Genomic DNA, 25,318 nt, shown 5'->3' on the forward strand with positions numbered 1-25,318 from the left:
AAAGAAAAAAATATTTAATACAGCATTGCTTGAAGTTGTACATCAATTATTTGTACTTGAACATGTGCTAATTATAAAGCTTCTATAAAAACAAAGAAGAGCCAAGTAACACTGAACAAGTAACTTACTGCATTTTTGCCTTGGATCCTACAGGCGCTGCATGTCTTGCATTCAATGCACTGCCACCTCAGGGCCTTCACATTTGTTGTCAACTCAGGACAGAATTTCAAACATGATGGATGTCCTAAAAAACACCAAAATGTTATTGAGAGCTTGAGATCTAAGATTGGTTAGATGGAGTTTGAAGTTCAGCAGGATGTAGCCAGCATGACCAGAACCCTGCCAAGCACCAGCTCCTTTCAGAATTTTGTAACACATTATTTAATTCATCTACTTCACACAAATATAGAGTAATTGTCATGAAGACTGGTAGAAAATTGACGTCTACTGTAACTGACACCAGTCAATGGTCTATATAAACACCTAAAATTGAACTTTTTATTTTCACTAGATTATTTCCATAGCATATGAAACTGTCATTGGTTCTGAAAAAAGTATATTTATAAATCTGACCACATTCTCCTTTCTTAGCAATACAAAATAAACAGAAGAAATCTTTAGATAAAATTGCATTAGTTATTTTTCTAACTATACTAAGTATCTACCAGAGAAACTGAATAGCCAAACTATATACATTTTTTTATTTCAACTTATTACTTAATTATACACAAAGAACAATTTCACAGTACTAAAAACAGAAAAAGCAAATCTGGCAATTGGCATAAAGAAAACAACACAAGGTTTAAATCGAGGGGGTGGGTGTGGAGTAGTTGAACTACCACTCCCACAAAACACAAAAATTCCTTGGCAGGACCATCCTCTTTTCACAGCATCCTTGAAGGCCTACATGACTTTTCCAATTAACAGAAGATAGCAGACAACTGAACACATCCAACACCTTAGGCAATACTGGCAGTGATTTTTTCATGTCTTCAACAACCTCGGAGTGTACCCTTAATCCAGAAAAGATAAAAGCACTGCTATATAGGAAGGGATAAGCCTTCCCAGGGAAACACTTTATGATAGTATTATATTCAGAGATTATCTATCAAGAACATAAACACAGAAGAGATAAGAATCCCTGATTCAGAGAGAAGAATCCCTGATGCCATGCTGCACTTAGAGATGGCTGCAGTGATGTGGCATGCATCAAAGGTGCTTTCTTCTCACTGTCAAGAGTTGGGATGAGTGCTTTCTTCTAGGTAATGGTGTAAGTCACAGTGATTCAGACTTTCTCCATTGACTCTCCATTGTTTCTCAGTACAGGACTGAGCTATAACACCATAAGCAAAAATAAAATCTAATCTACGAGGATTTGCAATTTTTGTATTCTAATGAGGCATGAAAAAATGGCAAAGACTGATGGAATGCAAAAGCCACACAAATAAGTGACAATTTCAGATTTTACTTCCTTTTATTCTATTTGTCCAAGGCCTAAAACATTTTATTGCTAAACTTGGAAAGACAACTTGAATTGTGTGTTTTCTGAAAATAAAAAGCAGGGATATAATCTATTACTATCAATAATAAATTCAAAGAATAGCTTCAGAAAGATATTGAAAAAGCATAACCATTTCATCCTTAGCACACAGTTTAAGATATACCAACATTCTTTGTGCTTAAAATTGAGCATGCACTTTCAAGAGCATGACAAATATACTATAACTGCAGAGATGAGTTCAATGAGATACTGTTCCTTTCAATGAAACCCCCTGGAGAGGCTGATATTAGTAATCAATATCACATAAAGACTTATTTTATCAACTATGACTTAACAACTCTATTAACACATTAAAGCATAGTCATAAATCAATCACTTCCATGTAAGTATATTTAATTCCAGTTATCTACGCTGCACAGAAGTGATTTATTGCAAGAAGCAAGTAAGTTGCAGCTAAAATTGTTGATTTTAATTTTAAGTAAATAACTGTGATGTATGAACATATGAAACATCCAGTCTCACTGGCTGGTAACCACTGGTTGAACAAATTAAGTGTAGCTGTGTAACTTTTTATCTCTTATCTACTAATAGAACATTTCTCATTCAAGCAATTACACAGCTTATTATATTTCTTTAAGCGCTACATTCTATTATTAGACAAAAATTCAATAAAAATATTCCACTGGTACTACATATGAAAATTCTGTCTGCAATTCCAACTCTTTGAGCCACAAGTAACTGGAACTTGAAGGGTGCAAATGGGAACCATCACTATGTATTTGCCATGTTTTTCACTGTCTTTTCTAGGTATGCACAAGCAGAGACAGCCCAGAAACTTTCAGATTTCAAAATACCATATGTTATTGTTCTCTAATAGCTGATAATAGTCAGTTTAAGTTACTGTGCCCATCATTGATTTTACAGCTATTTATTTTTTTAATTTAAGAGTTGAAAGAAAACATGTTTTGGGTTTCCAAATTTGCAGTATTTAAGCCCTAACTAACCTAAACTGAAATTAAAAACATACTATCTTCTCCATATCCAGAAGCTGATAAAACTTCAAAATGTTTCCAACACTAGTTTTAAGTGTTTAAATAGGTAATTTCTCCTGGTTCCACCATGTTTCTTTTAAAATTCAGCAGCATCAATATTTTAACATATCAAACAAGTTTACCAGATACTGAAAATTTATACCTTTATAAGCTCAAAAATTTCACCAGGAATACACACAGGCCTAGTTTAAAATGAAACATTTCAAAATTCATTCATCCATGTTAGAAATGGTTAAGATTAGTGATACACTGACGTGGCAGAAATAGGAGAGACCAGGAAGTCAAAAGTGAGGGTCTCATTCCTTTGTGATTGAAGGCAATTTCTTTAATCTGCCCACTTTCATGTCTTCCTCACAAAGCTTCCTCACAACTCCTTTATTCATTAAAGGATTAGAGGAAAAAGCTAGTCTTTTAAAACAAGCATTAGATCAGCGACTACAATTAAACACAGTGCTAAATTAGTTATGCTAATATCTCCATATATTTTTAACTTTACCACAAATGCTGGGAACTACTATATAAGATAATTCACCAAAAAAACACCAAACTCTCAACTTGTGCCTGATAACCTTTCAGGCAGAAAGTGTTATTATTATTTAGGGAGACTTTAGCTATGAGCAGAGATGGTCAGTGCACTTGTCTTGGGGATGTACCAGTTTTTTCTACCTGCAGGTTTCTTAGCAGTTCCTTTTATCCAACTAGCCTAATATCCTTATATTGACAGCAATAATGATGACAATTTCTATATTCCTTTATTACTACAGTATACCTGAAATCTCATTTAGAAAGTAATCTCTGCCCAGTTATTTCCAAACATTTTCTGTCCCTATTTCTCTTGACCTGAGTCCAGTGTCTCTGCTGCTCTGCTCTACAGCCTCCTCTACCCATCTTTGATGGGTAACCCTCTTGCCTCCTCAGGATAACACACAATTTGAAAGGAGAGTACCCATAGGTATTCTACTTTTTGCTATTTTCCCCCTTTTAAAAACTATTATAATACTCCAGTCACTCAATTTTCCCCCTCCTCATTCTACAACTTCAAACCCTTATGAAAATCTGTCAGCAGCAGCTCTTTAATTGCTTCTGCACATCTTGTTTGGAAAAATAGAAGCAGAGTTCAATTCCAGTTCTCAAGTGTATTGATTTTTCAAAATCAAGAGATAGTGAAGAAGCAAGAGAGGGAGAAAAGAACCCACCAACACAAAACCCAACCAAAACCAAGAGGAACTATGTCTGCTTTTGTAGTGGGACTTGTTTTCTCACATCTGACATCCCTCATCTTACTTCTTGAGAAAATCCTCTGTGCCAACTGACATAGCAGTACATTTCATTTCTACTACCCAAATACTTTTTCCTCCCAAATACCACAAAAATGTAAATGCAAGTTTCTGCTTTCAGAATGGAAAAGCACTACCTGAAAAGACAAAAGTGACTTGACACAAAAGCAAAAAGAGAAAACAGACATACCAGTAGTGGGCACTGCAATTTAATCTCTGATCAACTGAACAATTTGCTTGCTGTGCACAACATGCAATTTCTTTTCTATTTGTTAGACAGCAAGACCAGCTTTGAGATACACTGCAATGTGCAAAATTACAAATCCAATTACAATAAAACTCCACTTGAGTGAAGTTTTGTTATTTATAAATTGCACCAAAATTGGTTTTTATTTTAGTTAGGCATCAGTAGCTAAAGTTTAACCAACCAGCAAACTGATTGGCAGTCTCAGCATTTCATTCCTTATATCTAATACATCTGAGGAACTAATTAAAGATAATTTAGTCTTAATGAGGCAGAGAGAATGTATTGGTGTTAATTCAAATAGAAGCTGATCCATGAAAGTCAAGACTTCCAGCTCTAAAGTGTCTTAAGACCCAACAGGGAATTATTACACAACAGAAGAGTGGCTGATACCTAAGCTCACCTGATTAACGTAATCTCTGTGCACCAGAGCCTAACCAAGTATTAATTTTGCAAATATCAGAAAACAGATTTGAAAATAAAGGAGACCGGTAACAACTACAGGAAGACAATTTAAAATTTATGAGGTTTGCTGTTGCACACTGGGTTTAAAAAGTTATTTTCTTATTTCAGAGTGTAATAATTGGCTAAAATATACTAAAAAATACTCTGGCTAAAATACAAAGCAACTATCAGGGTGACAGATTAAAAAGCAGACACGCAATAAAATATCCTGATTAACTGAAAACATGTTTTTATCCATACTGTTTTGTGTTTACTCAAGCACTGATGTAGTCTGTCCTGGGTACTGCCATAGCTACCATCAGCATACCCACAAAATGATGATACTCAGACTCCAGATTTACAGAATATCCAGAGCTGGAGGGGACCTGCAGGGATCATCAAGTCCAACTCCTGGCCCTTCACAGGGCATCCCCAGGAGTCACACCCTGTACCTTGAGAGCATTGTCCAAATGTTTTTTGAGCTTTGTCAGCCTTGGTGCAATGACCAGTGCCCTGGGGAGCCTGTTCTAGTGCAGAAGTGGGGACAACAAGTCCCCTGTTCTAGTGGGGAGGTTGTTCTAGCGCACAACCACCCTCTGGGTGAAGAAGCTTTTTCTCAACCTCCCCTGACACAAGTTCAGGCGGTTCCCTCGTGCCCCACACTAGTCACCACAGAGGAGAGAAACACCTGCATTAGGAACAGCCACAGAGTGTGCAAGAGCTGCTGCAACACACAGGAGTAAGGTACATGTGATCAGTAGTATCATTATCTTGTGCCTGACAAGCAACAGACTGTCCACCTGCTGTGGTATTTTACCTGAATTAGTATCCAAATCCCCTCCAGAGTAACACAATTTTATTCAAAAGTGAGCTAGATACACAAGATGTACAGCAGCAAAGACTGCCACATTAGTCTTTATTACTGTGATTATTCCTCAGCTTCTGAAACGCTGCAAATCTGTGCAAGCAAAATTCTTGATCATCCGATGTCACAATGGAAAATGAGTTTTCAGAGCCAACATATATCCCAAACAATAACTGAATTATTCTATTGTAAAAGTGTGTTTTTTCCCCTCTTAATTTACTCAACAGATATATACTTAGACATAAAGATGTATTCATACTTCTCATTTGTAATTAACCTAATTATACACATGACAAAATTCTAGATTAAAAATTGAAAAACAAACCAAAACAACAAACAAAACTAAGAAAAAAAACCCAACAAAGTCTTTCAGCTTCCTGGGTTCAGTTCTCCATTTCTCTTTGTTCAAAGAGAGGATAAGATTCACAAGTTTAAAATATTTTTTAGAAGACATATTAAAACAAACATTTCTAGTATTTGTAAATTCAGCCAACTTACCACTGCTGCCACAATCTGCACAAGACAAGAGCTCTTCTGGTTTTTTTTCACGATTTGATTCTTTTGTTCCCAAGCAAAAGCTGCATATCGGGATGGGATCAGCTCGTGGCTAGATTTAAAAATAAACAGACAGTTAGCTAACAAAAAAAACCCCAAACCAAAACCCACCAGTCTCCATGGCTTTTACTTGGTATTTTGTTGTAACACATATTAATTGCCTAGGCAAGTGTCCACTTGACTAACTTTGTTACGAAGTTTTCATCTTAAATTTCATAAACTTTAAATTGGCCCATAATAAGCCACTCTTTATTAATCCATGTAAATATCTCCAATACAAGAGTAGAATTAACAAAAACAAGAAAAAATTAGAACTTGGGACACTCTTCTTGTATACACAACTGCAACTCCAGAACATAATCACTTGTTCTTCAAATTCAACAGTTCTCAAAGATCAAGATGTAAACTACCCTTTATTACAGACTAATATAGCTCCTTTACACAAGAAAACAAACTTAGTAAAAATTCTCAAATTCAAGACATATTTTATTACTTGGAAATCCAATACAACTCACACCTCCCTCTGAAACTACCATTTTAGGGTAAAAGCACTGGTTTTAACAGATCAAGAGTTATCCATTACAGTTTTTAAGGGTATTCTTGTGAAGAAATTAGTTCCATGATGATATGCCCTTATATCAAAACTACTTTTAGATTATTAAGCTTTATGATTATCTTAAGTCAAGCAGCATAAAGAATACTGACACCAGGAAGGTTTGTCCTAGCCATAGAAGAGGAGCACACATAAACCTACTTCCATATAAACACACCCTGACACATTCTACTTTTTCTGAAAACTTAGTCCTCAGAAGTTCTGTTGACTGTTCAACTCTTCACAATCCAATTACTGAAATATTGACATACTTGTATACTCCAAAAAACACAGAGCTGAAACTCCTTGTAAGTAAAGAGATGTGTGCTCTCTTCCATCATCTACAAAAGGGAACTACTGTCACCTTCTTACCACCAATAGGAGCAAATACCATCTGCAGTCTTTTGTCTTACTAAGGTCTCCATTATTGATTATATGGTTAGCCAAAACATTAAATTGGTACTTGGATAAAAACAATCGTTTAGAGTAATAAAACAGACAGCTTTCAAAAATGGTTGTTCTTAAAAAAAAAAAAAAAAAAAAAAAAGCATTATTGGTGTTGTCAGTTTTAGAAGGATGACATTGAATCAGATCAGTAGTTCTATAGGTGGGAAGGGTTATACCAATTACTTGCAGGACTTTTCACTTGTTCAAAACATATAAATATATATATGTATAAGTATATATAAATAAAATAAAATAGAATTATTTAGTTACTATTCTTGCCAGTCAGATATAATTCACCAGATCTTTCCCATCATTTTGCTTTTATCAGATATGTCACTGGAGCAAAATGATATTAACTAAATGCCAAAATACACAAACCAGGCCAATAATCAGCAGTAGAAAAAAGGGTCCAGAGCTATTCAAACAGATTTTTGCAGCATTGTGTGGACATTTCCTAACTGCTACTTAAAGTTTAAAGTTTAATACAGATAATTTAAAAAGACAGATTATTCTTTTAGTGGAATCCAGTAAAAATCTCCTCTTGGCAACCATACCATTCTCTTTCACTTCGATGTAACAGTGCTTTACCCATTTCAAACAGGCTTGTGCTGATAAATAATTTACTAAGCTTCACATATCATTCAAATCCAGGTCCACAATCTCATCTATCTTTCCAAGATATTTTTTTTGCTCTAGGAAAAGACATGGCCATTAGCCAACATTCATTTACTTCCCTATTTCAAACATGCCCCTACCCCCCCTTCTCTTTTTTCTGAAGGTAAAATAAAGGACAAAGGTTGTTGGCAGTTCAGGGCTACAAAGACTTATGTTCCCATACCAAAACCAATCACAAAGAGCTTGCAAATCCTATCACTTCATACACAAGTTTCCAAGAAACTTACAGGCTCCAGTATATTCTTCGAAGCCATTTACGTTCATAACTGTATTACAGGGTCTGTTCTCTCAGCTACTGAAAGAATACACACGCACTCCTGTCAGCACAGTAAACAAGAAATCATCTCAATTTGCTTTAGCTTGCACAGTCGAAGCAAACCTGAATTCATACTGATAGTATTAGTTCTGGCTCACAACTGTCTCAATTAGCATAAACTAAGGGATTTGGGGGTTAATTTTGGGGGGCGTGGGGGGGGGGGGGGAAGGTGCATTTTCTTAGCTGTTTATTAACAGCAGCAGAATGTAGTCCAAACAGCAACGCACCTCCTACCTTAATCAAAGGGAACTCTAAGAGAAATTAATCTATTTTTCTAATTGGTAGTTTATCTTCTAAAATATAGGAATCACGTGTCTTTTGAAAAACAATGATTAGTCTTCAGGAAGGTTAATTCCATTTCATCTCCTACAGGAAGGAGTTCTATTCAAGTCGGTTATTCAATACTGCAGTATTTTGTACCAGATGAACCAGTAACACTTTTTGTGTTAATATTTAATATTAATATTTGTGTCACAAAAGCTTTAGGAATATGGTGTCTGCTCTTCACACAAGGGAGGTCTGAATAACTCTTACTCAGTAACACACTATTGCTTCAACAGAGCTAATAAGCTGAGAAGAATGTTTCATCCCTTTAATTTTGCAAAGGTAAATGACAACTTGCAAAACAATTTCGTTTGCTAGGTTACTAGAAGCTGAACATTCAAATTTAAAAGAGTGCCTTGTTCTAATAACTGTATTCCCAACTGCAGTAAGAGTAAATTTACACAAAATTCATCCCTTATGCCAAAATACATTCAGAAATTGAAGTTTCACAAAGAGCAGTCAGGAAAGTGGATTTAAAAAAAAAAAAATAAAGCTATACACACCATGGAGCAATAGCAGACCACCAACTCGGCACCTCTAAACAGGCTGGGTTTTTATTTTACTTTCCAAGGAGAAATTGAACTGTATTTATTTAAGCCTCACACATCCAAGTGCCATAGTCAATCCCTTAAAACATCATACATACAACAAACTGCAGTCCATCAATCCTCTAAATAGTGTTAAAACCATGTACTGTATGACAATATTGTAGCACCAAAAGTCACCACCAAAATCCAATTTCACAACATTTATCATTTCAAAATTATTTTAAACAATAATTGATTGTGATTATTCTAACACTTGAAACAGTTTTCACTAAAACTATATGAACGTGTGTACACTAAATTTTCTTTATAGCTTCATTACTTTAATCACTGAAGAACACAAGAATAAAAAACAAGTTTAACACAAGTTTGTGCTACAGATAAAAACTTAAATAAAAAATATTGGTTTAGTGCCTTCAGTAAGTGTTTTGTAATTGATCCAACTGAAAAAACCACCCCAAAGCCACCAAAAAACCACAAAGCATTTTAACTATTTGAATAGTTTACACATTGTGAAACATTAAGGACCACTATCCTTACAACTCACAGTCTTCTGCATTCTGACTGGTCCACAAAAAAAATCACGAATCATAGAATGGTTTAGGTTAAAAAAAGACAAAAAACTAATTTCAACAGCCCTGGCATGGGCAAGGACACCTTTCATATCATCACTAATGTAGAAGTAACAACATAGTGATAGCATTAGTTAAACTAATGCAGTGTCCATGTTTAAGCAAAGATTTAGAAGTCATTTATGCAACCAGTAAATTATTTTGTTTATTTTAATGACTCACAGCTATCTATTCTGAGAAACTAACAGGCTTTGCCCCTGCACAAAATCAATCCTTGGTAAAAAGTCAGCTGGACTTGTGTTACCTTATGCCAGAACTTGTCTCAGAACTACAGCCCAAAGTAACAATTTTTTCCAATGTAGTTGCTGTGCTTGTGGAATTTATGTGCTTATTTGATTATATTTACAATTACTATGAAATTTTTAAAAGCATGTAGCATGTTCTAACATCCCATCCCCAAGAAGTCACATTAGGTCCTGAAAAGTTTTATTTTACTTTATTTTTGAGTATGCAAAGTTACCTAAAACTATAAATCCCATTCAGAGCAAGAAGATTCCTATTTGCATTGCTATAGCATTCTGAGGTTTTAAACAGATTGTCTAAAAACTGTTAGGCATTAGCTATGTACACACAATTACAGTCTTAAGTGTTATCTCATTAAGTGTTACACACACATTAAAAGAAATCAAAAGTTTAACACACACTCCCAAGAAATTTGACTAGCAAACCAAAAACCTCAACTGTTCACATTTGCAACTGCTCAATGCCTTCTCAGAACCACCTCACCATCATCCAACTACCTGCTAGAAAACACATCCTTATGCATGATAGCCAAACATTAGATCTCTTCTATCCTAGGAACAGAAACAGTATGTAACTAATTACAGGGTTTCTAGGACAGAGGGGCATATTTTACTGAAAAGTGAAGCTTCCACGACCTTCAATACAGACCCACTGTCCTGGTCCCAGTCTATTTACAGCCTTAGGAAGGACAGCAGCAGCAAGCTGGCTTTCTCTGAATACCAACATTTTCACCAAGTACCTTCGAGGGCTATCTGCACTTCTTTTTCTATTCTTTTTTGTTTTTACCCTGATCTGAAAAAAAGAAAAAAGTCTTTGAACAAGAAATATTGCCAGAAGCATCTCTAAATACTGTTTAAAAAAAAAATTTAATATTGAAAAGGAAAAGCTTCATCAGCAACAGGTACTGATTTCTGTCTCAGCTACTGAAGCAGCCACTCTTGGTCCTAGGCAAGACAAGATTCTGTGAGTACTTCCAGCTGCAATCCTGTTCCTGCATCCATTCTGTTTGTGGAAAAAACAGTTTACTTTCCATATCTGAAAAAAACAAAATTATGTTTCAGGAACGGTATGTTTAATTAAACTCCAGATTCTAAAACCAACTTGCTAACTATCCAGTAGCTCCCATGTTAGTCCTACAGGCCCACAAAGCATGGTAAACAGTACACACTAACTCAAATGATGGCAAACACACTCTGACAGGCAGAAGTGTGGAAACATTACACCTGCTACAAACCTTAATGTAACAGCTATGCATTCAAAGAGCACAAAGCAAAGGCCAGTACAAGGGCAGCTCCAGAAAGAGAGAACTGACCAGGCTGTGAACTTTCTCTATTACACTTTTAAATCAACTGCATAAATGGTGTGTATTGAGGAATGACTAGAGTCTGAAACTTCTCTTCCCCCCCCAAGATCATGATCACTGCTAGACTGCAGGTTTGTGTGCTTTGTTTGGTATAAAACTCACTCCCTTACTACACAGTGGCTTTGTGCCTTTCTCTGCTCACATCGCCCTCCTGTACTTTGAAAGGATATCTCTCCAAGGGCATTGTGATATACAAGGTAACCATCAGAGATACCTAGAATTATGCAAAAAGAGTAAATTTAAAACTCTTCATGTCCTCCTGGATTCACACATCCCAAAGCTATCTAACTGCAAGAGTAATACTAGATTAGCTTAGGCTTAAGTAGCTGCACAGAAGCCAACCTGCAATCATATTTCATTTGTAGTTTATGTCCACTGAAAATATTACAAATTCCATTTTCTGTTGAAAAACCACAGCCCAAAGCAATCACAGATGACATCTAGAGAAAGGTGTAACACAGCAGCTCAAAAACACAGCTAATACAGGTGAAGCTGTATTAATACAGCTCTGGAGGCTCAGCTCTCATTTTCAACAGAATAAATATAAAGCCTCTACACTTAGAGAAGGGAGGCTTTCCAACTATAACCCAAATTCAACGGACACACAGAATTACTGAAGTCAATCTAAAAACCTTTGGATACTGTACACCCTGCTACTTTATCTGTCAACAATCTCTGATACTTTACCTATTTAAACTGTATCCCTTCTGTGATCCTGCATTAATTTCTATATGTCATGGTTTAACCTCAGCTGGCAACTAAGATCCACACAGCTTCTCACTTATTACCCCCACATGGGGATGTGGGGGAGAATCAAAAGACTAAAAGTGGAACTCATGAGCTAAGATAAAGACAGTTTAATAGCCAAAACAAAACCACATACACAAGGAATTGATGCACCAGTGCCCATGGCAGGTGTTCAGCCATCGCCATGAGTTGGGCCCCCTTCTCATGCAACAGTTACCTGGCAAGACAAACACCATCACCCTGTGCTGGTGTACCCCATTGCCGCCTTCTTGTTCCCACTATAAACACTGTGAATAACATTTGATGGTGTGGAACATCCCTTTGGTCAGCTGGGACCAGCTGCCCTGCCTAGGTAACCTCCAGGATTCTTGAGCACCTCCAGCCTCTTCACTGGCAGGAATGTGTGAGAAGCAGAAGATGCCTTGACCCTGTGTAAGCACTGCTCAGCAATAACCAGAACTATCCCTTTGTTGACACCATTTCCAGCAAAAGCCCAAGATAACATTATTTTATTTAAACAAAATAATACTCTGCCCTAGTCAATAACAGCACACTGTGGTAGCACCACAGAAGAACACAAGCTTTTCCCTCCTGAATGGGAATTAATCTGCTTTTGAATTTGTAGGTTTCCTGCTTTGGTCCTGCACCTGGGACTAAACAACTGAAAAAATGTATTCACCTTTCCATTGTAATAGTAAGAGTGTTTTTAAATAAGTTCAGTAACCAAGGCTATTAATGTAACTGGGTTATGAAGAAGGTAATCCTCAAATGCACTCTTATGTGTTCTCCAATCTGAGATCAGAGCCCAGCTACAGAACTTGCTGCTACAAGGTACTTTTGCTTACCAGGTTATCAACAGCTCAAGCTGTAAATGCATCCTATATACACTGCAGTTTCCTGTTTGCATCTTCCTAAAATTCTGATGACCATTACCTATATTGTGTAAATATAACCTTTGGCCAAGCAGTCTTCAGCCTTCCTGAAAGTCTATCTTCAATGGTCTTGAAGTGAAAAGACTAAGGGGAAAAAGGGTATTTTAACACATTTCAACTATATTATTAATATCTGTGGCAATATAGCTCCTTCAGGAAATACATATCTAAGTTGTCTCTATCAAACACATGAAACTGAACAGACCATGCAACATTGGAACTGCATGCAGGCAATTCCACATTCAGCTACAATTGGGTTTGACCCCTTCTTTCACCTTCTGCAAGGTACCCTCGGGAAACTAATTCAAAACGCATTTCTAAATTAGACTTTATATAAAGATAACTCAGTTCCATTTCCTTGACACCTAAGACATAGATAACTTCTGTCTTCAGACTCATCTGAAAAGATTGAAATAATTCTTAAAATTTAAGAGGTTCCAATATTTTTAAATTCAAAACTTTATCCCTTCAGCTCCCTTACTTGCCTACTACAAGGCCAGCAACTGGTTCAAAATCTAAACATCTTAATATCCACTTTCTGGCTAAAAGACTTTTTTGTTTCTATGCCTATGTTTATTAAATTACACTCTTCAATCTGGCACACAAAGCAACCTCAAGTGTACCAACAACAGGCTTGTTTTTTTCATTTGCTGTCCAAATAGTCCATTGACTTCCACAACCAAAGTGAAATCACTACTGCAGATCATCCATAAGCTGTTACTCCTCACATACCTACCACTAGTCAAAGAATGCCACATCTTCCAAATGTCACCTTTTCACTTCACATAGCTCAATTTTTTTTCACCAAAGTAATGAGTTTTTACACTTGCCAACTCACTCAAAACTCAATTCTTTAAATCCATCTAAATGTCTTAAGAGCATCACACACTTGAAAGGATATCTCTCGAAGGGCATTGTGATATACAAGGTAACCATCAGAGATACCTAGAATTATTTGCCATGCACTCTTTATAATAAAAATTATGTCCTTCAAGTACAGTTCTAGGTATTCATTCAGAGGTAAAGTGCATTATGTATCTAACTTTCAACAATCCTGCTCATCACATGCTAATTTCCACAATGCCTTATCTCAGTTTCTTCATATGCTTAGGAGACTTCCAAACATGGTATCCACTGGTTTTTGTTACGTGTATATACAGTTGTTCAAATGGGGTTGCATTTTCCAGCTCCAAATTTTATCTTTTACTGCACGGCAACTAGAATGAAGCAGGGGATGCATGTTACCACAAGGTAAGCGTGGTGCAATTCACACACCATGATCACATGGGCATGTCAACTTCTACATTCTTTGGGGAAATGTATTGTTTTTACGCAGATTAAATCAACTCCAGTATGAAAAGCACATGCTTCATTGCTATGATATTATGTTTACTCAGATGTTTGTATATATGCATATTTTTATCCATAACTTATTACCAAAGTCATCCTACATAAATGCGTATAATGTTTGCAGCGTGGCACAGGATAATTATTAGTTGTCTTGATGCTAATTGCTCAGGGAAAATGTTTAATTGCATATTAAATTGATCATATGCATATTTTATCTAGTTTACTCTTTGGGGCAAATTTACTGTCAGCACAATCTAGATTTGAATAGCAGTATACTAAATACAGAAGCAGGGCTTTTTGAAACTGGGCTAGTGTCTGAAATGCAATTTTAAGTAAAACAAGCAGAGTCCTGTTCTACTCCAGGAGAAAGTAGGTGAATTTCTGCACGAAGTCAAGACATATCCTGCACAATTACCTCATGTAAGGTAAAATATTAGGGAAGGGAAAAATATTAGGACCAAAGCAAAATTATTAAGGCCACTAATTTCAGAATCTGATACAGGATTACATGAGAAATATTTCTTTAGATTTCTTCCACTGACAAGGAAATAAAAGCTTTAAATAGAGAACACATACATTTTGGTTTTGTTGTATATATTTTGGGTTTTTAAACAAAAAGTATTTAGTTTTAACTCATACATATAACTTGACATCCTTTCTGCTGAATTACAGGGCAAATGCAGTATAAATTTCATCACTGTAAGTAACACAGATAGTTCTCCTACCAAGGCCCAAGTAGTAGAAAAATGACATAGCTAAACTCATATTCTTATAGGCAACAAGAAGCAGCAGCTTGGCCATTCACCATTTGTTTTTTAGTCACCTAGTAAAAAACACCAGTACTAAGATATTTGTCTACCAGGTGAGCTACAGAGTACTACAAGTAATTAAAATCTACTTATTTATCTAATTATTCTTTTAAAAATGAAGTAGTCCTGGTCTCCTTTCTGAAGCAAGAGGATGTGGACAAACAGCTGATTAAATGCTAACAACTTCATTTTTTTCCCCTGACAGGAACTGAACTTTATTCTTGAGAGAAGAAAAGCAGTTTATTCAACAGCTAAGACACTGAAATCATTTGCAGGCATTTACCTTTACAAGCCATTGCCCAAGACACAAAGCCATTGAAAATCTGCCAGCTCTGTAAAGTACATACAGTGCTTTTTACACAAGGCTTGGAAGAGTAGGAGTTTTTTTGCTTGATCTTGTGCTGAAATCCATGGCAGAGGATAATAAAGGTGAATAGACACAGTAGCCCTGGACCCCAAGGAGTTACCTAAGAGGCTGGCACTTCCAACAAATGACAGATTGCTTTGTCAGTCTCTGCTTCTTTATATGTATAGATCATGTTCTATAGTGACATACTTCCAAGAAATCACACCCCCCCAAATCAAATAGCAATTTCATAATTAAAAACCCAGATCACTGTAGGTCATTTACAAATAGAGTAAAATAATCTCCCTTAGAATATAATGAAACACTGCTAACTAGCCATGTGATGTAAACCAGAGCTCGAACAGCTCAGAACAAAGCCAGTAAACATTTCACAGAAGACCAGTTTTTCTTAGAAAGGCTTTCAAGTAGGCCTATTATATAAAATTAAATGAAAGTCTCTTGAAGGAAAGAGGCTTAAAATTTGCCTTAACTATTACATTTAAGCTGGGGGACTGAGGGGGAGGAGGGGGAATTAAAAAAAATTATTGCAGCAACTTGTATTGTGTGGCTTGTAGAAACAAATCCTGTGAGGCTCTCAAGCATTGGTTTCAATTTATCTTCTACACCATTTCCAAGTATTAAAGTCTATGAAGCCCATGAGGCTATTCTTTGTCCTACCAATATTATTAAATTGCCATGCTACTCAAGGAAAACATACGAATTCTAGCATCAGCATTTGTGCAAAAAGACAGGAGAAAGGTCATAACAAAGTTCATTAAGTGAGCAGCTTGTTGACTGCAGTTTCATGAGGGATTTTTGAACGTCAAAGGCAGTTACAGTCTGCTTCAAAAGCAGCAACTGGACTGCTGATAGCCTACAGAAGGTGATAAGCAACTTCAAGAAAAAGGCAAAACCAAAGGAAAGAATGAATTAAGAAATCATCACTTAGCAAATCCATCTAACAGCACTCTTGGACCATACCCAAGTTTGCAACCAGATTCCTCCAGAATCAATCTCCTTTCAACTCTGACAGGAAGCAGTTCCTGTTTGCTTCTATCCAGTGAAAGACCTAACCAGTGAAGTAACCTGTACCTACAGCATCATCCACAGCTAAGGGCCCAGGCCATTAAAGTACAACTCTCACTAATAATACCCAAACTACTTCCACGGCACATTTTCTTTGCAGTGGAACTGCAAAAACACTTTGATCTAATTCCAAATGAGTGCAGGCCATAGTCGGGACAAGACACAGTGATATACTCATTAAAACACTGCAGGAATCTACTTCACAACAAAATTTTCTGTGCAAAGATGTTCCCCTTGCCTCTTCCTTCACACACAGGAGGAAATACGGTATCTTAACGGAAACGGACAAGCAGCAGGACAAGAGCTACCCTATATAATTCACCAAAAAGTCTTTAGGACTGGATTAGCCTACAAGACCAAAAGACAAGTAAACAACTGACTTTTACATGTCCCTTTTTCAGTTTATGCATGCACTATTCATCTATTTTAGCCCCAACAGATAAACACAGCAAAAATCTGATCATTGCAATGAAGCCTGCAATTCTGATCCCTACAGAGTTTGTATTTCAGGCTGCCATAGAGGCTAGTATGAGAAAAGTACCTTGCTTAACCACTCTGAAGTACCAAGTAGACAACAGATCCTGAGACACAACCAGAAGATTGATGATACCACTGTTTCTTAACAGTCTAAATAAAATTATTATTTACAACTCTTGTCTGTTTGTGCCTTAACTTTCCAGTATTTAAAATACTCACAACTAAGCATTTACACTTACACTGTAAGAAACAATGTCGTCAACTTGGTGAAAACAAAAAATTATATATGGTGTTTTTAACTGTAAAGCTGGTTTAAATGAGTAATTACATTTAGGATGGGCAGAGTATCTCCCTCAAATTTCTGAAAAGCAAGGATTTATGAAACAGCACTTCAGTGATGCACATCAGAAGTTTTAAAAAGGACAGAAAAAGTTTTGAAAGCTACTTGTCTAAAATATGATCACTTCAATAACAGGCTATTAAGACCTCTCTACAGCCCAACACACAGAAGATGCCTTCTCTTTCTCTACTTTGATGCTTACAATAAAACCTAGAGGTCTTCATTACTAAATAAATCAACATCTGAAAGGTTCAATATCTATACCTCGGATTTTTCAGATTGTAACCTAACTCCACTAGGATATCTTTATTTTTCCGGTGGAGGGGAAGCAAGGAGAAAGTCCTGCAGCATAAATAACAGAGTAGATAACCAGAGAAAGTTCCCTCCAGACTTCAAATTCTGCTTGAGATCTTAACTCTACTGCCATGAGAGCTGTGCCATTCATGTCCATACTGTTCAGAAATAACATATCATTACCCCATTTTTTAACTTCTGGCTAATTTTTCTTTGAGTATGCTATTTAAAGGGTGCTCAGCTTTAAGCAAACAACTATAAATTTTACAATTTGGGAAAAAAGGAATACCTGCAGCCCAAGCTCGTTTCCTTTAAAAAATAATAAAAATATGAGGTTCACATTAAGTGACCAATAAAAAAGACATACATTTCATGTTCCAAATGTAAACAGGCAATGTATAGAATAGTTAATACAAAGCACTCTGAAGTTCCTTGATCTGACCAGAGTGCCTTCTACCCTTGCCAAATAAATAAAAAATATGATCTAGTTATTCCACACACACTAAAATAGTTTCATGATAGGCTAATTAATCATGAACATAACTTTTCAGACATTACATAATTTCACAGACTTGCTTGTAGCTCCTGCCAACAAAAACAACAGTTTGAATGAGAAATAAATCTACACTTGAAGAGAGATGACAGTGACAAAACATGACGAGAGTAGGAAAAAGAGGGGGGAAAGGAAGGGGAAAGTATTAATATCACACAACCCCCTGTATAACTTTATTACTCAAAACATAGCAAAGCTTAAAAGCCAAAATACATGAATCAAGCACCTGAAACTAACTTTTCACTCTAATCTTTCTTCTTTAAAATTACAGACTATTTCTGGAAATTATGTTTGATAAAATTTGAGAAACAAACCTAAATCACACAACTTATTCTGTGGCACTTAGCTGGGATCAGGAATCTCCTTGTAATAGCTGGGGGTTTATTTCTTGTTTGGGACACATCTAGGAGCACTCAGACCAAGCACAGACCACTTTTATATTTCAAAACACTCTCAGATCTGCATTTTCAACCTGCCAATAAATTAATACTTGATTAATAAACTATAATCAAGAAAGTGAGATATAAAGGAAGGCAAAAATCAATTTTTCTTGATAATGTACTTTTAATCCCCTTTGTAGGCCTCTCTGATAACAAATTCAAACCCCAAATGGCCAAGACACTCTAACTGGTAGTGTAGGACTATGCAGGCAGACAGAAGTGTTGATTTAGGAAGTCAGGGATTTCTACTGTTAGGAAAAAAGCTCTCAAAAGGTCCCTCCAAATCCTGTATCAGTGACAGCCCACATAATCTGCAGATTTATATTCCTTTTAATTGTATCACAGCAATTCAATGATTTAGTATTCATATGAGAACAATTACATACTCCAGTTATTTACTGGAGTAAAGTTCATTGTTCAAAGAGTGCTGAAAGACTGATGAGAACTAATAACTTGGTTACCTATCATGCCCCTTGCTACACTAAAAGCAAGGTGAAGAACATCTCTGTATCATAAACCACCAGGAGAGAAAAAAGCAGCTACATGCAAAAGCTACTGCTACTATTGTGATTCTGTGAGTGTTTTCTAAGAGCACCTCTCTCTCCCAGCTCAGGAGAAAGAAGCAGCACTATAACACCTCCAAAACATCAACTTCAATTATGAGATCTTTCATGCACTGACACCATTCTCCTTCACAGTAAATACAGATAATACCCATAGGTACAGGATGAAGTAAAGTATTTTCTACCTTTTTTTGCATCTTATTTTGTTCCAGAGGAAAGACATTACAAGAGTAATTCTACAAATTAAGACCTCTGTTCCCTGGGAGAACAGATGTTCCCCTGCCCATAATCATAGTTAATCACGCAGTAGTCACTATTCCAGCACTGCTTTCTAGGAAAAATCAACACTTTCACTACTCATGTGACCTTACAGAATTATAGAATGGTTTGGGTTGGAAGAGACCTTAAATATCATCTAGTTTCAACCCCCCTGCCACCAGGATGTGTGTATGTGCATGCGTGTGTTTCACTAGAGTACCTTGCTCAAAGCCTGGTCTTGAAAACTCACAGGGATAGGACATCCCCAGCTTCTCTGGGCAACCTGATCCAATTCTTCACCACTCACAGTAAAGAATTTCTTCCTGGTATCTAATCTAAACCTACTCAAACCCTTCCAGTTGAACCTGCTCCTAACTCTTTCAATTCAAAATCACTACCCCTTGTCCTATCACTATACTTTTGTAAAAAGTTTTTCCTGTAGGCCCTTGCAGATACTGGAAGGTGCTAAACCTTCTCCTTGGAGCCTTCTCTTCTGCAGGTGCAACAAGCCCAACCCTCTCAGACTGTCTTCATAGGAGAGATGCTCCAGCCTGCTGAGCATCTTCATGGTCTGCTGACCAACATTCTCTAGAGGATCTGCACTGCTTGGAGGGGAAAGGTGGAATGAAAGTATAATGGAATACTGAAGTCGCCAGCTGAGGGAAAATGTAGTCCCCATACAAACCTACACACACTCCTGGAAGCCAGTATCACTTAAGATGAATGACTTTTCCCCAAAATACCTCTGGTAAATCTTTTCTGGACACACCATGAAAGGAGACAAATTCAGTGTAAAAACATAAATTGATGTCAAGTCAGACAACAGGGAAACAGCAAATTAATATCAGAGTCCTGAACACTGACAAGGATGGAGGTTCAATGATCTCTGGGCAGCCTCTTGATTTTCTCAAGAATAATTCCTTGTATCTACCATCACAAGCACATTCTCTGAAAGCTTAAAATCTCTGAAGCCAAACAGAAATAAAGTCAACCAGCAGACTAATCACAATGATACCACCTAACAAAGTTGTATAAGATGTCAGAGCCACGTTGCAACTTTTGTTTATACAGGGGCATAAATCTCTTACTGCACTAGTTAAACCCACATTCCCCCACTTGAAATTTATTTCCACTACAATTTTGAACAATGTACTGGGGCGTTTTTAGAGCTTTCTTAAGTCACATTTAATTGAAAGCATCTACAAAGATACAAACAGCTGCTAGAATAATAATTCAATGAAGAGCTTTAGTTTCTGTTTTGGATATATATATAATTTTCCTCCTTTCACACTGTCTTTGGATAGCTGATTAAAGCATCACTGCTTATAAAAAAACTCAAAAAACTTATGGACTGCATTTTGCTCTTCCCACAACACTTAAATACCACTGAAGAGATCCCAGCACTTGGGAGCTCTGGCCCTATCCCTTGGAACTGAAGCTGAATATGCAGCTGGGCTTCCGTTCTGCACAGGGAGTCACTGTGTCACAGTCAGCATAGACATGTATCCTCCAAATGATATGAGGAAAAAAAGGAGAGAAGCCTACAGCACACTTGTCATCAAAAAGTGCCCGCTCAAAGTAACATCATAAATTAATACTAATTCGTTCTCAGCAGTGGCTACATCAAGAACTTTTCAGCTTAAAAATCTAAGTTTACAGAGACAAGGAACGTTCTCCCCACCCCAAACTCCCAAGTACACTGGAGACAAAAGTGAGAGGACTGTACAGCAATTGTTGAAGTGAAGAGTTTGTGGTACACTGCAATATAAAGCAGTTCAAAGTGATTGTTAGTCTTCATTCCATGGTTTAGCAGAGGTAAGCAATATGCACTCATCTATACTTGATCTGCTCAGAGATTACATCAAGTATCATCTCTCTGAAAGAACTTCACTGTTTGCCCTAGATATCAGGTTAGAACTTTAAAGTAATTCTAGAGCAATTCTACTGTTAAGACAACACACCCACCAACTAATACACTATTCACAGTTTTAGACTATACCACCTTGCTTTACTTCAAAAAAATTTAACAACTTTTCAAACTGACCCTTCTACTCGTTCAGCTTTGTAAGGAAGAATTTAAGGAGATGCCTTCATATTTTTTCAGTTTGAGAAGTGACCACCCGGCAACCAAACCCTTTAGCTTATTTGTAATACCTATTAGGTACGCTTAAAAACTGCATATGTAGTGCAAAGAAAAAATGATAAAAATATTTGGTCATGTGACTGAGGGCCAAGGAAGACACCAGAAATACCAAATTTCTATTTTGACCACAGTAGGGAAAAAAGGGAGTTCTCCAGTGTCCTGAAAATATGGTCCCAGGCCCAAAAACCATCCAGCACTTGTCTCCTACAGCGACAAATCCCTGTATACCTAGTTTATGTGGACAAAAGTACTGAAGTTGATCTTATGCTACTTGAGCAAGTAAAGTAACTAATGCTAGAAAGAACATTGCTACACACCAATAAATGTGTACCAGTATAAAGCCCATTAAACATTTTTAAAAACACATTTGTCCTTGAAATTATCTTTTTAAAACCATATGCAGCTCTTATACCTCCCCACTGCATGAAAAAAACTTCTGAAAATACTGGGTTATAAAAAAGGGGTTTGTCTGTATATTTACGTTACTATGTATGTGCAATCTAGGCTGAAAGTTAAAGTGCATCTCCATTTCACTCTGAATACTCCACCCACCCCCCCTCTAGGAAGGAAAACTGTAAAAAAGAATTTAAGGAACTGAAGGCCTTTGTGCAGTTTTCTGCCTTCTGAACAGTTTTTAAGCCTAATAATCAGTAGTTCTTCAGTTGTAGTTAGCAAAAGGAACAGCAGCAAACTCTTACCACTGCCATCTAAGCACCAGTAATCTAACCACAACTCAAAAGTTACAATATTTAATGATGCTAGAAATAAAGCAGCTGAATAACTTCTGTGAATGTCCAGGCTTAACTTATACCAAATTGATCTAATATAATGGTCCCCTAAATTACCCAAATACATACAAGTCGAGCTGGAGCAACAAAATATACAACTTGAGCAAAAGAGCAGGTTCATTTCCTGATTAGCATGGTGGCAGGAAAAAAGGAAAATGTGTATTTCACACAGGTGCATACACTTGAATTCTGCATGTAAGGCAAAGAAGGCAACTGCTGCAACCAGGTTCTGTTGTAATATCACAGTTTTGGTAGTGAGGACAACTACAGCCAAGCACTTAAATTGATTTGCCACTTCTAGTTTCTCAATTAAGTATATAATAACCTGATTACAAGATGTATAAAGCAAGACTGAAAGGTAAACATAAGACAAGATCATTCATGCTTTAGTAGTAAATTTAAGGGTAATGGCAGGGTGGCAGGAGAAGTTTCACTGTCAACATTAACCTTCCTGAAAGGCTATTACATCTCATAGCTAAGATAAAAGAGTAGTAGAGAAATAGACCAAGAGGAAATAGTGAAATAATGTTGCATAGAACGGGAATAATACTAACATCACTTTTGCCTCCATAAGCTTAGTAACATTACCTCAAATTGATGAGCTGCCCAAACTAAGTTATAATGCTGAAAATCCAAGACTGCAATGCTCTTGTAGGGCAAAGTTTGGACTTGTTATATCCTGAAGCAATCCCTATTCCCAAATCAAAAACAACAGTCTACAGAGAAGGAGGATGAAATTTGATATTTCCTAAAGTCTGACCTGCACACTTGTCTGCTTTGCCAGTATGATTTCTCTAAGTTATAGCTGTTGCTCATGTCTGAGGAAGGCTCAGTGTTCCACATCAAACAAAGAAATTGATATCTCCACACAGAATCTTTGCATGACATCTTCCTTGAAGTATGTGCCACTGCGTCTTTATAGAGTAAAAAATAAGTACACAGTGCAAGAAAAAAGTGCACCACTTAACCCTAGTACCACAACCCTAAAAACTGGTGAGACAGTGTCAAGTGTCAAGCTCAGTGTTGCAAACACAACCTTTTGAGACGCTGTCACCCCTCAAATCTAAGTCATGTTGGATCCCAGGTTGAGAAGGTACCAGGAACACAGAGGCACTGCCATTCTCCACTACTGATGTCAAAATGCTGGCTAAGCAATACACAGTGGCATTTTTAATAATGACTGGGGAATAGGACCCTTCCATCTATATTCAAGATGCCTTCCTCATTCCTTAAGGGAGCTGCCTTAGATGAACCCATAGAAAAGTAAAATACTTGAATGCAAAAGTCAAAGCAGACTCAAATCCCAGAAAACGTCAATACCAGCAGTGCCATTCATCCATGTTAGCCTGGTAGTATATGAGCAGACCAAGACCATTAGAAGACCAAGTGTTAGGAGATCCAGCTCAAAGCTAATATTCCACCCCACAATCACCCAAGAGTCTTCATTTCAGGAAGGAAAAGAAAGGAAGAAGTAAGTTACTTTTCCAAAGAAAAAGTAACACAATACGAATAAGCTTCGGACGTAACAGCAGGATGAGATGGGACTTAAACATGAACGGGCTTTGGCTCCAAAACATATTCAGAGGAGCTCAGTGCCAAACACAATCAGACACCAAAACATTGCAAGAGCAATGCCCCAACCCTCCATCAGTGAAAATACCAGCATTACTTCCAGTGCCCAGACTAGAGAGCAATAGTGAACAGGGAAATTAGAGAGAGGAGACTTACGTCATTTTACAGCTCTTTACATCTGTTGTGCAGAAAGATCTGGTTCATATTTATTAGCTGTATTCATTTAATGTAGATCTAAATAATAAAATATCTAATTTTTTTTAAGTATCATTAGCCTATTATTAGTTATACCAGAAAACCAGCATTGGATTCCCCCCATGCCACCTCCTCCCAGCAATACTCCACTTGATACTCATTCATCTCCAGGATTATCATATAACTACCAGTTTAAAGCTGGATCAATGTTTTTTCACTTCAGTGAACAATCTAATCAATAGCAACAAGGACATTCTGCTGTCAAAAGCAAGCTGCTGCTCGTGCTGCTAGTCCCCCCTGGGCTTGGTGTTACAGAACTATGTTAGATAGATCCTAGCACACAGCACTCAATGTGACACTGATCACTCTGTAGGCACAGAGCGAGGTATTGATACCAAGTACACAGCTAAATCAGCACAGCTAACTGCTGGCACCTTCAGAAAATAAAGCTGTAGTCATGACAAGCAGGTTGTAAAATTATTTGCACCTCCTACTGAGGAAACTAAACTAGTCTGATTTCTGGTTTAATTACCTACATATGCATTGATTTTTTTAGGAAGGCAAATTAAATGGAGAAGCTTGCAACAAAGTAATTCAAAGGCATATCTCTAATTGGTATTACATATGTAAATTTTTTAAAATTTCATCCCAACCACTGGGAAGCATACCACTCTTACTACAAGTCTACAACTTCTGGAGAGTCTGCACATCAAAAATATCACTGTACACTTCTGAGGCAATAATAGTGTTTTGTACTTATATTACACAAGATTTAAGAGGATGGGGGTAGTTGTATATACAAGAAATTCCAGCTTAATCTCATACAAATACATGCCCAAACAGTGCAACCAAAGCAAAGCCCACTCACTGAGCTATTTTGTATTCAGTCAGTCTGCAGCAACAACAAAACTCCCCACAAAATCACAAGTGTAAAAGGCCTTAAATTTGACTCCACTATCATCTTATTCAATAAAATTAAGCAATTCCTAGCTGTATTGCATCTTTCATCAAAGTACACAAACAGAAAAAAATATAGAGTTTGAAACCAGTTTTATGTAATGGGAACAAGATAGGAGAGAAGAGGTCAGAAAGGCCAGAAACATCACACCAGAGAAATTAAAGCATTGTCCCTCATTATATCTGGCTGTACTGGCAAGCTAATTGCACAGAACATGTAGATCCTGCTTTTAAACAAGATGGCGAAATCTGTTTCTGTTGCTATGAAAGCAGAAAAACAACACTCAAGATTTCTCTGTATTCTAGCTATGAAACATCCCTTAAGCCCATCAGATTTTGAAAGTACTTAGTTTCACACTAAGAAACATTAGCTTAACCTAGCATCTTGGACAT

At 36.9% G+C, this 25,318-nt stretch overlaps 1 protein-coding gene across 6 annotated transcripts in view; it reads right to left on the bottom strand.

The window, feature by feature from the left end:
* The window catches only part of KAT6B (lysine acetyltransferase 6B), a 129,991-nt gene that overhangs the window by 49,760 nt on the left and 54,913 nt on the right, over positions 1-25,318 (bottom strand). For all 6 annotated transcript variants that reach the window (XM_056494338.1, XM_056494342.1, XM_056494341.1 and 3 more), the window contains 2 exons: positions 5,882-5,990; positions 129-244 (listed from right to left, as the gene is read on the bottom strand). In XM_056494338.1, coding sequence (XP_056350313.1) covers positions 129-244; positions 5,882-5,990 — 225 coding nt within the window. The remainder of the gene's footprint in view (positions 1-128; positions 245-5,881; positions 5,991-25,318) is intronic.

Source organism: Oenanthe melanoleuca, chromosome 6, assembly GCF_029582105.1.
Source record: "Oenanthe melanoleuca isolate GR-GAL-2019-014 chromosome 6, OMel1.0, whole genome shotgun sequence".
Classification (NCBI taxonomy): Eukaryota; Metazoa; Chordata; class Aves; order Passeriformes; family Muscicapidae; genus Oenanthe; species Oenanthe melanoleuca.